General features: G+C 31.6%; 1 protein-coding gene across 1 annotated transcript; it reads right to left on the bottom strand.

Moving 5' to 3' along the window:
* Positions 1–5,518: 5,518 nt before the first annotated feature.
* Positions 5,519–6,002, bottom strand: LOC102601941 (calmodulin-2/4-like). Its single transcript, XM_006367914.2, has one exon. The coding sequence runs from the start codon at positions 5,954–5,956 to the stop codon at positions 5,615–5,617; it is 342 nt and encodes a 113-aa protein (XP_006367976.1). The 5' UTR covers positions 5,957–6,002; the 3' UTR covers positions 5,519–5,614.
* Between the last annotated feature and the right edge of the window lie 7,248 nt (positions 6,003–13,250).

Below are 13,250 nucleotides of genomic sequence, written 5' to 3'. Positions count from 1 at the left end.
AAAAAAAAAAAAAACCTAAAATAATCTAATTTTTTTTATTAAAAAAATGATCATTCAGATCCGAATAGAGATTTTTTTCAAATAAAAATTCCACCTTGACCTATAGTAAATTTGATAGCAACTGAAAAGAAATATAGAAACTAATGTTTGTTATCTCAAGTTAATGCAAAAGTCTTACTATAGAAATTTCAAAAAAAGCACTTAAAAAGTAGAGAAATATCATTCTCAAATATTAGACACGACTAAGTTATATGACAGAGTGTATTTTTGGTAGCAGAGTGTATTTTTGGTATAATTATAAGATATTGACTTGTTTACCTAATATTTAGAATGAGAAGTGACTTTTTCTATATAAAAAAAAAATTGATTTCTCATTCGATTTTCGATATCCACATTAGGGTCCCGATTAATTTGGATTCTCTCGGCCTAAGGCCTATTAAAGGGGGAAACAACACCAAGTTTTTGCACGGAGTGTCCCTCCAAATATCTTTTTTCTTGCACCGAGAAGTATTCATGCAGTTCTTTGAATTATCAAGTAATTGCAATGAGAAATTTCAAAGAAAGCTATACCACACAATTTAATTTCAATTTAATGAGAAATTTCAAAGCTTGCAAAAGAAAAAATAGGAAATAAATAAATTATGGAAATAAAAACAGCAAATCCTTACACTTGATTTAGACATTTATTTATGTGGATCTATTTCTTATTCTGAAGGGAGACTTATTTATAAAGAAAAAAGTAACTTTATGGATTGATAATTGATTTAGTCAAGCATTTTTTAAGTTGTGTTTATTTTGGTATAATTGTAAAATATTGAATTGTCAAGAGACCTTATTGGACATGTATTAGAATGAAACATGGCCTATTTTTTATTTATTTATTTTCATTTGATTTTAAATATCCACAATAGGGGGTTATCGAAAGGGAAGGCGATGTTTTAAAGTCTATTATGAAAGCGGGCCTCTACTGGTAGTGATATCCTGATCTCATGGATGAAGGCTAACATTTTCTATTGGAATAGAGGGATTAATCAAGATTTTCTCCATGTGAGACTCATTAAAGGCGTACGCACCAAGTTCTGACGCAGTGTGCCTCCAAATAACTTTTTTCTTGCACCTAAAAATATTAATGTTGTGAAAATTTCAATGAATGTTACTTAACACACAAATCCCTTTCACTTTGAATTTTCATATTGAAATAAATTTAGCAGTAATTTTTTCTCTTTAAATAAATCAATATTAGGAGAATCTAAGAGAAATCTTAGGAATAGGATCTATATTCATTAAAACTTTAGATATCAATAACTTATATTTTAAATTAATATTCACATAATTTGAAAACTATTTAGTCCTTGCACGAGGTCGAGTCTTGCCATAGAAGTTTTACTTAACAATATATGTATAGGCACATATTTGTTTGACTAACTCCAAATTTGATGCACTAATATTAATTTAGTCATGATTTTTTTTTTCTAATAAAGTGAAGGAAATAATTGTTACTTTAAACTCAATAATAACGGTGATTCAAATATTATTAGTCCACATATATATTTTACATATCATTAGTACATCTATCTTCCGTATTATAAGTGGAATACATTTGAATGATTAAATCAAATTTTGTACCAAATGTATTAACTTGATTTATAGTCCTTTCTTTACTTTAATTAGCCCACTTCAAACAACGATTGGTGTAATTGCTTTTTTGTTCCTTCTTTATTGATTACTTGATTTTATAAATAACTATATAAAGAAATTTCTTTAGAAGATAAAGCAAAAAAAAAAAAAAAAACCTAGAATAATCTATTATTTTATAAAAAAAATAATCATTCAGACCCGAATAGAAATTTTCTTCAAATAAAATTAAAGTTCCACCTTGACCTATAGTAAATTTGATAGCAACTGAAAAGAAATATGGAAATTAATGTTTGTTATCCTCAAGTCAATGCACGAGTCTTCCTATAGAAATTTCAAAGAAAGCTACATCACACAAATTGATTCAATTTAATGAAAAATTCCAAAGTTTGCAAAAGATAAAAATAGATAAAACCAAAGTGTGTTTTGGTTCAAGAACCAGCAAATCCTAACGCTTGATTTAGAAATTGATTCAATTTATTGAAAAAATCCAAAATTTGCAAAAGAAAAAAATAGATAAAAACGAAGTGTGTTTTGGTTCAAGAACCAGCTAGCAAATCCTTACGCTTGATTTAGACACTTATTGATATAATATATTAATGTGTTTTTTAACTTGGTCTCAGCTCATATTCATGCCCTCCAATTTTTGGTGTGCATAAATAGAAACTTAAACTTGTATAAAGTTGAACAAATAGACACACACGTCCTACATGACAATTTTTATCTCATATGTTTACTTGTTCAACTTCATACAATTTAAAGTGCTTACTTGTGTACACCTAAAGTTGAAAGATATAAATTTAAAATGAAGCCAAGTTAAAGGCACATTTATGTATTATGCTGACATTTATTTATGTAGATCTATTTCTTATTTTGAAGGTAAAATCTAAGAGAAATCTTAGGAATATGATCTATTTTCATTTGGAAGTTTACGTTAATCTATTTTCATTATAGTAGATATATGAAGTTTAATAAATCTATTTTCATTAAAATTCTGGTTATCGATATCCTACAATTTTTAAATTAATATTCACATATTTAAACATTACATAGTGAAACAAAATTTTCAAGTCCTTGCACAAGTCTTGCCATGGAAATATCAAAATGAAAGTTACTTAACAATCATACCCCTTTCTACTTTAATTTTTCATTTTGATGTGACTACAACTTACTCTTTACTTTAAAATTCCATGGACTTAGAAAACTTGAGTTGATTGGTATCAAGATTTTAGTAGAGGCAATTTGTTCATCTTGTATTCCTAAGATAAATTAGAACAAAACTTTGAAGAACTTTGTAAAGAAATAACAAAGTTTAAAGAGTATTTTCAAAAACTAGAAAATTCAAACTAGTAGAGAAAATAGAATCAGAAACAGATTAAAAACAATATACAAAATATTTTTCTCAAAAAAAGAAAATCGAGCCCACTGAATATAATGCACAACGTCCCCTTAAGAAAATTATTCACATCAAGTTCCTGAGGTTAATGGAATATATCCTCTCAGGATATTAGAACGATCTTACTCATCGGTGTATCGGTACCTAAAACCACGATGTCAGACAACCACTCAATGATAGTAAAGTACACTTAGAATACTAGATTTAGTAATAGTAGGAGAAGTCCAGAAAAAATTGATCTTTTAAAATGAGAGGAAATCCCTCAATTTATAGAAAACAAAAGGTAGTGTGAAAATGTTTTTATTGTGCCTTACCGGAAATGTCACAACCCTTTGGAAAAATCACAATCTTTCGAAAAGGTCACAACCTTTCATAAAAGTCACAACTTTTATTAAACGTCACAACTCTTCATAAAAGTCGCAACTCTTCATTTTCCATTCACACCTTTTAAACCCAACAATCCCCCGCATGAATGGGGAATGACTCCAAGACAAAGAAACGGACAAATATGTGTCCTTTACAAGCAAGAACTAATTGCATCTGGATAAGTAGGTTTTCCTTTGAACTTTCCGTAGTGAACATATGTCGAATATACTCAGTCAATCGATAGATTTGATATCTTTGAACCGTCAAGCTTTGGTGTTTACCTAGACAACCATATGTCACACAATCAAGCCTTTATCGTTTATGGTTCTTACGGTTGTGTTCGTTTCAGACATGAGACTTGTTGTGGTTCCTCCAATTATTTTTTATTGCATCTAGAAGTATTAATGCACTTCTTTGAATTTTCATGTAATTCCACTGAGACTTGCTGTAGAAAATTTCAATGAAAGAACTGTACTGTGGTACCGACAATGGAAGATAGTTCATTATAACTGATGCAATTAACAAATTCTTATAGTTATATAAGTTTCAGATATCACATACTGGAATATCAACTAGTCTCAGACCGATTTTGCACATTGTATCTCTTTATATTTTGTTTCTAAAATGTTTCTGTGATTGATTTTAACGCCTTTTTTTGAATCTTTGGAGCGAGTATTATTGGACTATATATCAACAGAAACACATTGCATAAATTTGTAATTTATACTACACAGTAATAATTGAAGCCACATCTAAGACTGTTCAACAAAAATATTCAGTTAGACAAAATTATTCAGTTTGAAACTATTTAGTCCTTACACGAGGTCGAGTCTTGCCATAGAAATTTCAAATGGAAGTTACTTAATAATATGTGTATAGGCGCATATTTGTTTGACTAACTCCAAATTGGATGCGCAGTAGTATTAATTTAGTCATGATTTTTTTTCTAATAAAGTGAGAAAGAAAAAAAATGTTACTGTAAACTCAATAATAATGGTGATTCAAATATTATTAATCCACATATATATTTTACATATCATTATTACATCCATCTTCCGTATTATAAGTGGATTACATTTGAATGGTTAAATCAAATTTTGTACCAAATGTATTAACTTGAATGATCTAATTTTTTTTGTAAAATAATAATAATCATTTAGACCCGAATAGAGATTTTTTTCAAATAAAAATTCCACCTTGACCTATAGTAAATTTGATAGCAAATGGAAATTAATGTTTGTTATCCCAAGTCAATGCACAAGTCTTGCTATAGAAATTTCAAAGAAAGCACTTAAAAAGTAGAGAAATATCATTCTCAAATATTAGACACGACTAAGTCATATGACAGAGTGTATTTTTGGTATAATTATTAGATATTGACTTGTTTACCTCATACTTAGAATGAGAAGTGACTTTTTCTATATAAAAAAAATTGATTTGTCATTCGATTTTAGATATCCAAGTTTGCAAAAGAAAAAATAGATAAAAACAAAACAAAGCAAATTGCGTTTTGGTTCAAGAACCAGCAAATCCTTACGATAGATTTAGATTTTAGACATTTATTTATGTGAATCTATTTCTTATTTTGAAGAGAGAAATCTTAGGAATATGATCTATTTTTCATTAAAATTTTGGATATCTAAAACCTATATTTTAAAATTAATGTTCACATGTTTTGAAACTAAATAGTGAAACAAAATTTCCAACTCCTTGCACCATGAAAATTTCAAATGAAAGTTACTTGACAATCATATCCTTTTCACTTTAATTTTTCATTTTGATGTGACTACAACTTACTCTTTACTCTAAATTCCATGGACTTAGAAAACTTGAGTTGTTTAGTATAAAGACTTTAGTAGAGGCAATTTGAACATTAATGTAAACAAAGATGTGACACATTATTTCAGATTTACTCACCTGTTTCAAAATAAGTGATATTTTTAGTTTGATTACTTCATATTTACCTTCGATAGGATAAACACAATATACAAACTAACTGTATTTCCACATGATGATCTTGCAGGCTTAAAAAACTTGAGCATTTTTAGAGAAAATTGGAAGATGATCAATGCATATTAGAAGTAAAAAATAACAAGAACGATTACGCAAGAATTTGAAATATCAACAAAATTAGTCGCACAGAATAAAAAACATAAAATCCTCAATTGTAATAAGGTTAAAAATAACCGAATTTAGGTAAGTTGAGTTGATCAGTTCTCACTTGGCCATCATGACCTTGACGAACTCGTCATAGTTGATCTGTCCATCACCATCCACGTCAGCTTCACGAATCATCTCATCAACCTCTTCATCTGTAAGCTTCTCGCCTAGGTTTGTGATGACATGGCGTAGCTCAGCTGCAGAAATGAATCCATTCTGATCCTTGTCAAACACTCTGAAAGCTTCCTTGAGCTCCTCCTCAGAATCAGTGTCTTTCATCTTCTGAGCCATCAAGTTAAGGAACTCGGGGAAGTCAATGGTTCCATTTCCATCAGCATCAACTTCATTGATCATGTCTTGAAGCTCAGCCTCAGTTGGGTTTTGTCCCAACGAACGCATCACAGTTCCAAGCTCCTTAGTGGTGATGCAACCTGTAGAAAAAATTTGGCAATAATTACAAAAAATGTATTGATATTGTGTTACAAATCTTACAACAGTACTTAAAAAGGTTTTTGTTTTTCTTAACTTATTCATTCTACCGGAAAAGTTCTAGACAAGCACGAAACAACGAGAATAGCTGAACAAAACTAACACATCATTAACCGCATCCATGACTTAAAAGTTATAAAATATATAGGAAAAACAGGGAAAATGTTTTCAATGGGAAGACAGACCAAATTTTATTTTCATCGAACCCATGCGAAGGGTTTGGTTAAGATACGCCAGATTCCACCAAGTATACAAATGGAACCTAACCATACATGTCCTCCGATTATATCTTCTAAATCGTCCCCACCATCAATCCATCCTTCCCCCTCCAAAAGGGGATTTTAGTAGAAAACCAAATATGATACTCAAGCTAAGGGTCAAATTGGTAGTTTTTCTTACATCTCCCCCTCCTGGAAATCAGGTTCGTCCGTAATCTGTTTCAACCAAAAGATGTAGTCATTCCAACCAAAAGCGGTCAGGTTTAGGTGTTACAACTAAATTTGCTTATATAATTACTACCAAGTCTGAAACTTTCTAAGGACATATTTATCCGCTAGTTGGTAAGAAAAGCAAACATAAGTATGTATATACTTTCTTTTGAGAAAAAGTAACTGTAACATAAGTAAATATGCTCGATTGGTAGAAAAGCCTGAGTCTGCACCAGAATAATGAAGTAACTGCTGTAGCACCCAATGATGTGGCTTAGTGGTCAATAACGTGGGTTGAGCACCATGAGGTCTTAGGTTGAATTCCCAACAAAGACAAAACACTAGGTGATTTCTTCCCATCTGTTCTAGCCTTGGTTGACAGGGGTACCCAATACTTGTTGACGGTGGGAGGTGGCAAGTATGCCGTGGAATTAGTCAAGGTGCATGAAAGTTGGCCCAGAGTCTCCGGACACCACGGTTATCAAAAAAGAAAAGAAAAAAGAACTAACTGCTGTATAGATATAAATATAGATAGGGAGCATCAGTAATGTCTCAGGAAAAGTGACTTTGCCCAAAATGTCTGAAGATGGTTCTAGTCAGACCATATTTTATTTACCATATGAGTAAAATTTTCCCAAAAAGACTAGCAGAAACTTTCTTACAAGCTAAAGCATTGTAGGGGAATCATACAATCCTGTTACGAACGAGTTACCACATTGAACAAAATTGATTATATCCATCACTAAGCAAAACAAAGAAAAAAAATCAAGAATCGATGGTAGGAATCCTAGCGAGGAAACACATAAGAGGGATTCAACCTTCCAAGAAATGTTAACTGATTTGAGCCAAATACCATTTCAACAGCTTCATTCTAATGCAACCCTCAAATAAGTTCCCCATTTGTCAAAACCAAATCAATCCTCAAATTCCCAGGTACAATCAATCAAACAAGTTAACAATATCAACGAATACTTAACCTGCTGACCAACTTCACATAGGTCAACCTGACATCTAATTCTACCACAACTTGAAGCAAAACCAGGTTCAAAATCAAATCTTTATCGACATCTCAAGTTCAAAAATCAAACTGTCACGGACAAAAGCCTAGAGTTTAAGTTGATAAGACATAACAGTAGACATGCGAACCTATTATCTACCAAGTTCCAAACCGTGCAACAGGGTTATCAAAAAATCAAATCTTTATTAAATATATTCCAAGAACAACATAGAAAGACCATCTCCAAGCACCAGGAAGTGTAAGTTCTCCACCTAGTTACACAAATTAAGCAGAAAGATGCTACGTCTTGGCAGTGGGTGTATTCATATGAGCCCTTTTTGTTAGAAAATTAAGCAAAGGTACGGAAAGAGATGGACTTGAACCCATCCACTACCTCCCTTTGAACTATATAATATTGAATGAAACAATCTATCAAAATATGTCTCTATGTATACAGGCACACATCCTACTCCCTAGACCTCATTTCTTTTTTTATAATCGTGGTGTCCAAGCCAACTTTTGCACACCATGACTAATTCCACAGGATACCTGTTACCTGCCACCTCCCACCACCAGCATGTACAGATAACTGTCCACCAAAGGCCTAGACGGATGGGAAGAAATCACCTAAATTTTTTTTGTTTTTTTTATCTCTGGTGGGATTTGAAAATGAGACATCACTTGTTATACGTCTCCAGATGATAAGTTTACACTCATTTTCAAGAAGAATAAACAATGGTTTCAAAGATATTCCAAATTCATTTACTCAAGAATATTGGATCCACTTATCCTCACTCAACATCAAATCAAATCATACATCAGAAATTAGTCAAATAAATAGACAACACTAAATGTGGATCTAGCCCTTCGAATCGCGTTAAACCAAATCCACTTCTTTCAGCTCAAACAATTACAACTAAACTTATCATATCATATCATATATTATTAAAAGTGGGAAGTCCAAAGTGAAAGTTGAATTACCATTTTACCCTTACATTAAATAAAAATTTAAAATTTAATCTTAATATCTTAATAAATAATAACATTTTAATGGTATAAACGTAGCATTAAAAGTCCAACAACTACCATTTTAATATATAAGTAGTAATTATTAAACCAAGGGAATAATATTAGATGCACGGAAACCGAGTAAGTAATAGATGGTTCATTCGGCAGTAATTATTATAGTAGCATATTTCTTAATAGTAAGTAAAATACAACCTTTTCTCATTCCAACATTTATTAGTTTGAAGCTTCTACTGTTATATGCATGATTAATTGGTTCATCTACCAATAATTATTATAACATATTTTTTTTATACATAGTAATTTAGATTACAATCCTTTCACAACATTTCTTATTTTGAAGTTTCAGTCTATTACACAATTTATTCATTCATAATCATTAATCCTTTTGACACCATAGTGTCAAATCACATAATCTTTCTCCAATCTTTCTTCTTTTGTCGGGAAAAATATTTTCTTCTGCAATTTTTTTTTTCCAATTTTTTTTTTTTTTATTTTTTTTTTTTTTTTTTTACTTTCCATGTATGAACCTCAAAATATTTTTGGATGTTCTTTTGAAATTTGATTAATGATTTGAAATTTTGTAGATGGAATAAGATCGTTTGCAATCTAAAGGTATTGATATTTTCCTTCCGTCAAAGACATGTCGCTAGAGGTTTTTCTTCTCTACTCAAATGTATATCTGCTCTGTTTTTAATTTTTTAGCAAGAAACTAAAATACTAGTATAAGAAATACACGATCTACCACTCACAATTAGTTTCAAGGGATATTTGAATTTATGTTCCCTATTTTATCGTTACGAATAACAATAGAATATACATCTTTTTTATGATTTTAAAGGAAAATATCAATGTTAGGATGCAAATCGTTAAAAAAGAATGTAATTGAAAAGGATAAAAATATATGTTAGGTAGGGCACAAAACACAAAAACTTCTTCCTACTTTTAAGTTATTGTTGATCAATTGGTATAATACCGGCTTCACTGTGTTTGTAGTTGAATCACATTTCCATGTTTGTCATGATTTAAAATACTACAATCATTTTCTTTTTAAAAAAAAAAAAATTGATAACAGTTTCTTGTGTCAGTATAATGAATCACACATAGAGTAGTTCAAGAATCACTAAAAATTCTTTGAAAAATAAAAGAACTCAGTATGCACTTTGGTTTTAGAGTATGATTGTAAGGAAATATTCACAAAACATTCTACTCTCTTCCTTTGTTCTATTCAAAATCTGTAAATGGTAAACAATTTTATTTTAAAATTTTGGAATACACGTGCGTTGCACGTGTCCAGAACTAGTATATTATTAAAAGTAGGAAACTCCAAAGTGCAAAGTTGGATTACTATTTTGCTCCTATACTAAATTAAAATGTAGTAAAATAATTAATCTAAATATAAATTAAATATCTAATTAAATAGTAATATTTGAATTACATAATGGGGGAGCAAAATGAGAAGTTCAGCAGTCCTACTCAATTACTATGTGTGAAACTGTCACGCCCCGAGCCTACACCCTGGGCGGGACCGGCACTCGGAGACCATTGTTGGCCCCAAGCGAACCTTTGGCCTGGATTTCTTAACTCAGCGGAAACCTAACTCAACAGAATAACTTAATGCAATGAAAGGTCATAAAGCAACCTTACTGATAAAATCTAGCCAAAAAGGCAACCTTACTTATATATTTATGTATATATATAAATATATATTTATATATATACATAGATGAGAGACTCAATACTAACTAACTGACTGTCTGTCTATGAAGCCTCTATAATACTGAGATAGATGTTGGGACAGACCCCGCAACATCCTAATAAAACAAAACTAGGAACATAAAATATCCGAGTCCTCCGGAAAACAAGGAGGCTCACCACTGACTCTGGAGTGCTCAGCTGGATCAATGGCGTGATGGATGCTGGTCCTAGGTACCTGCGTCTGCATCATAAAAAGAATGACCCATCAAGGACCATCCTATACCTTGCCGTGATATAGGACCTTACTTTAACTTAGTGGATCCACTAGCTTAGTCTTACGTGATCATCTAAAAAGAATGACCCATCATGTCCCATGTTGGCTACATGGTTCTTATGGAGAGTTGAGTTAATATGAACTCGTGTTCCCAATTCGGTGCTCAATACTACTCCCAAAAATACTTTGGCCCATAAGTGTTTTAAACACATCTTTCTTTAGTTTGAGATAATTGCTCAAAACTTAGCCCAAAGGCTCTCTTTTTGGAAAAACATAATTCCTTTCTTACTCAAATGTAAAAACATTTATAAACTTCTTTGGGAATACTTAGTTCCCTAATAACTTTTGAGAAAATGAACTAAACTTAGACTCTTGGCTTAACTTGAAACTCTATACTCTTTACTTAACTTGAAACTCGATACTCTTTACTTAACTTGAAACTCGAGCCTTAAAATGAAGTTAAAACGTTCAATAAAGACTCTTGAAAAGCTTTAAAGACTTGCTTCTTAACTTCTAGACTTGACTCTAACTTCACTTGACTTTGATACTAACTCGCCTTGAATTGGATTATGGATTCAAGGTATATGATCACACGTTTATGGATGAGTTCTTGACCTTTAGACGTACCTTGGAGTGTTGGAAACAACTATGAAACATAGGTACAATACCAAGGAACATGCATGAAAAAGTGGGGAATGAATGGGAAGACTTGACGTCCTTGGCGCTTTGAGAGGCGCGGAGCGCCAACCTTCAGACTTCAAAGAGGCCTGCTGGGCGCTCTGCTAGGCGCGCCGCCCCAAGGGCTAGACTTCAGAGTCCCTTTTGAGGCGCGCTGGCTGGAGCGACGCCCCAGCCCTTTTTCCTGAAAAATTCGACTTTTCTCCTTAGTTTCTCCAACTCTAAACCTTCTAAACTTCAAAGTTTCCAGCCCCAAACACTTAATATCATAAAACCCCTCAACAGACACTAGATTCAACTCGAAATCACAACCGGAAACATGTACCAAGACAACAAGGAACTTCAACAACACAACCAACAACTTCAACAAACACAACCAATCTTTCTCGGAATTAAAACGAGTTTGGCGTGTGGGGAAATAACCAACCCAACACTATGATCTCACATACCTGAATAGGGATCACCCCCGACGAAAAGCACGATGAAATCCTTGCTTGTTCTTTTCTTTCTCCTCTTCTTCTCCTCTTCACTCACAAACCCTCACTCTCACTCTTTTAAAAAAGTAAAAACTGATCTAAAAATCAGTCTAACACATTATTATATATCCAAAAAGAATTGGTTAGGGAAAAGACCAAAATACCCTTAAAATTTTCGGACTGACTTCCCTGCCAACTGCCCAACTTCCAAAGGGCATAACTCACTCATACGAACTCGGAATCGAGAAAACTCGGCGGCGTTGGAAAGATCATTCCACGAGCTTCGCAAAAATAACTGGAACCACACCTAACTCATCCTGAGATAGGAGTTATGACTGTTCAAAGTTGGCCAAAAACTCACTTTTTCCCACACTTAACCAAATTTCCAGATTTTTGAATTCCTTCCAAAAATGACTATTTCCAATTCTAAGCCTCTTCATAGTTATTTCAAATTGCTGGATGTTACAGAGACAACGAACTATTAGTCTTTTTAAATATTATTATACTCAATTGTTTTCTTTCTTTTGATGGTAATGGATGAACACTAATAAAGTTTCAATTACTTCCTCCGTCTCATATTATAAGTCACATTTTTCATTTGCACTTGCATTAAGAAATAAGGTAATTTTACCCTTATGCCCTTATTTAATGTTTGCTTATGACAACTTTGTAATAAATGATGAAATGTTAGATTTCAAAAATATAAATGCATTTGGATGACTATTTAAATTTTACTTTTTGGAGCAAAAATTTTTCACCAATTGATCGGAAAATTTAAAAAAATAAAGTTCTTCTCACCTCAATTTTCCTATATAATTTGTGTAAAATGTTTTCTTATATTTTTATACATAAATTCTTAAAGCAAACATGACAACATCACAAAATATTCAAATTTCATTACTTCAAATTGATCTAAATTTTCCTGTTGAATCTGATGTTATTGATAATGAAATTAGACGACAAATGAATTTTAGTTCTAGTTCGACAAATCATTTGTTTTTTATTTAAATGGTGCATAACTCCTTTATTTGGATCTTGATATATTTTTCTCAATTTGGCCTTCACATGTTTTGGTTGAGTCTTCTATTTTTACATCGTTTGAACTCTTTGAAATGTCGTCTTCCTTGATAAAATTTGTTGAAGCTTCAACTTTCAAGATTATTTTTGAATTTTTTTTCATCTTTTATTTTTAATTGTTTGTTGATATTTTTTTTCAAAATCAGATTTTATAGAATAAGTAGTGAATAAAGAAAGTAGTTAATTAATGAATGAAGTACTCTCCCAATAAAATTAATTACCTGTAGATTTCCTAGGTTAGTCAAAGTAAATACATTTTCAAGATTAATTAATTAATCAATCAAGGGTATAATGGGCAAAATATGATAATTAATGCATAAATTTTATAAAATGACATATATTGTGGTTCAGCTATTTTTAGAAAGGGGTGACTTATAATAAGGGACGGAGGGAGTAATATAGAAGTTGAAACGTATTTTTGCTAATTATGAGAATTCAAAAGGAATCAAGTTAAGTAATTGAGGAATATCAAAGAGTTTTTACCATCAAATCTTCAAGACTACACTATATAAAGATACTCAATATTAGTCATTCAGCATATGATTCTGTT

This window comes from Solanum tuberosum, unplaced genomic scaffold, assembly GCF_000226075.1.
Source record: "Solanum tuberosum cultivar DM 1-3 516 R44 unplaced genomic scaffold, SolTub_3.0 contig00024, whole genome shotgun sequence".
In the NCBI taxonomy this organism is placed as follows: Eukaryota; Viridiplantae; Streptophyta; class Magnoliopsida; order Solanales; family Solanaceae; genus Solanum; species Solanum tuberosum.
Note: the sequence above shows the minus strand (reverse complement) of the source record. Positions and strands in the feature narration are given on the sequence as shown.

What these genes read in the sequence shown, in the direction of transcription:
- LOC102601941 (XM_006367914.2), bottom strand. Translation starts at nt 5,956, where the DNA reads ATGCGTTCGTTGGGACAAAACCCAACTGAGGCTGAGCTTCAAGACATG.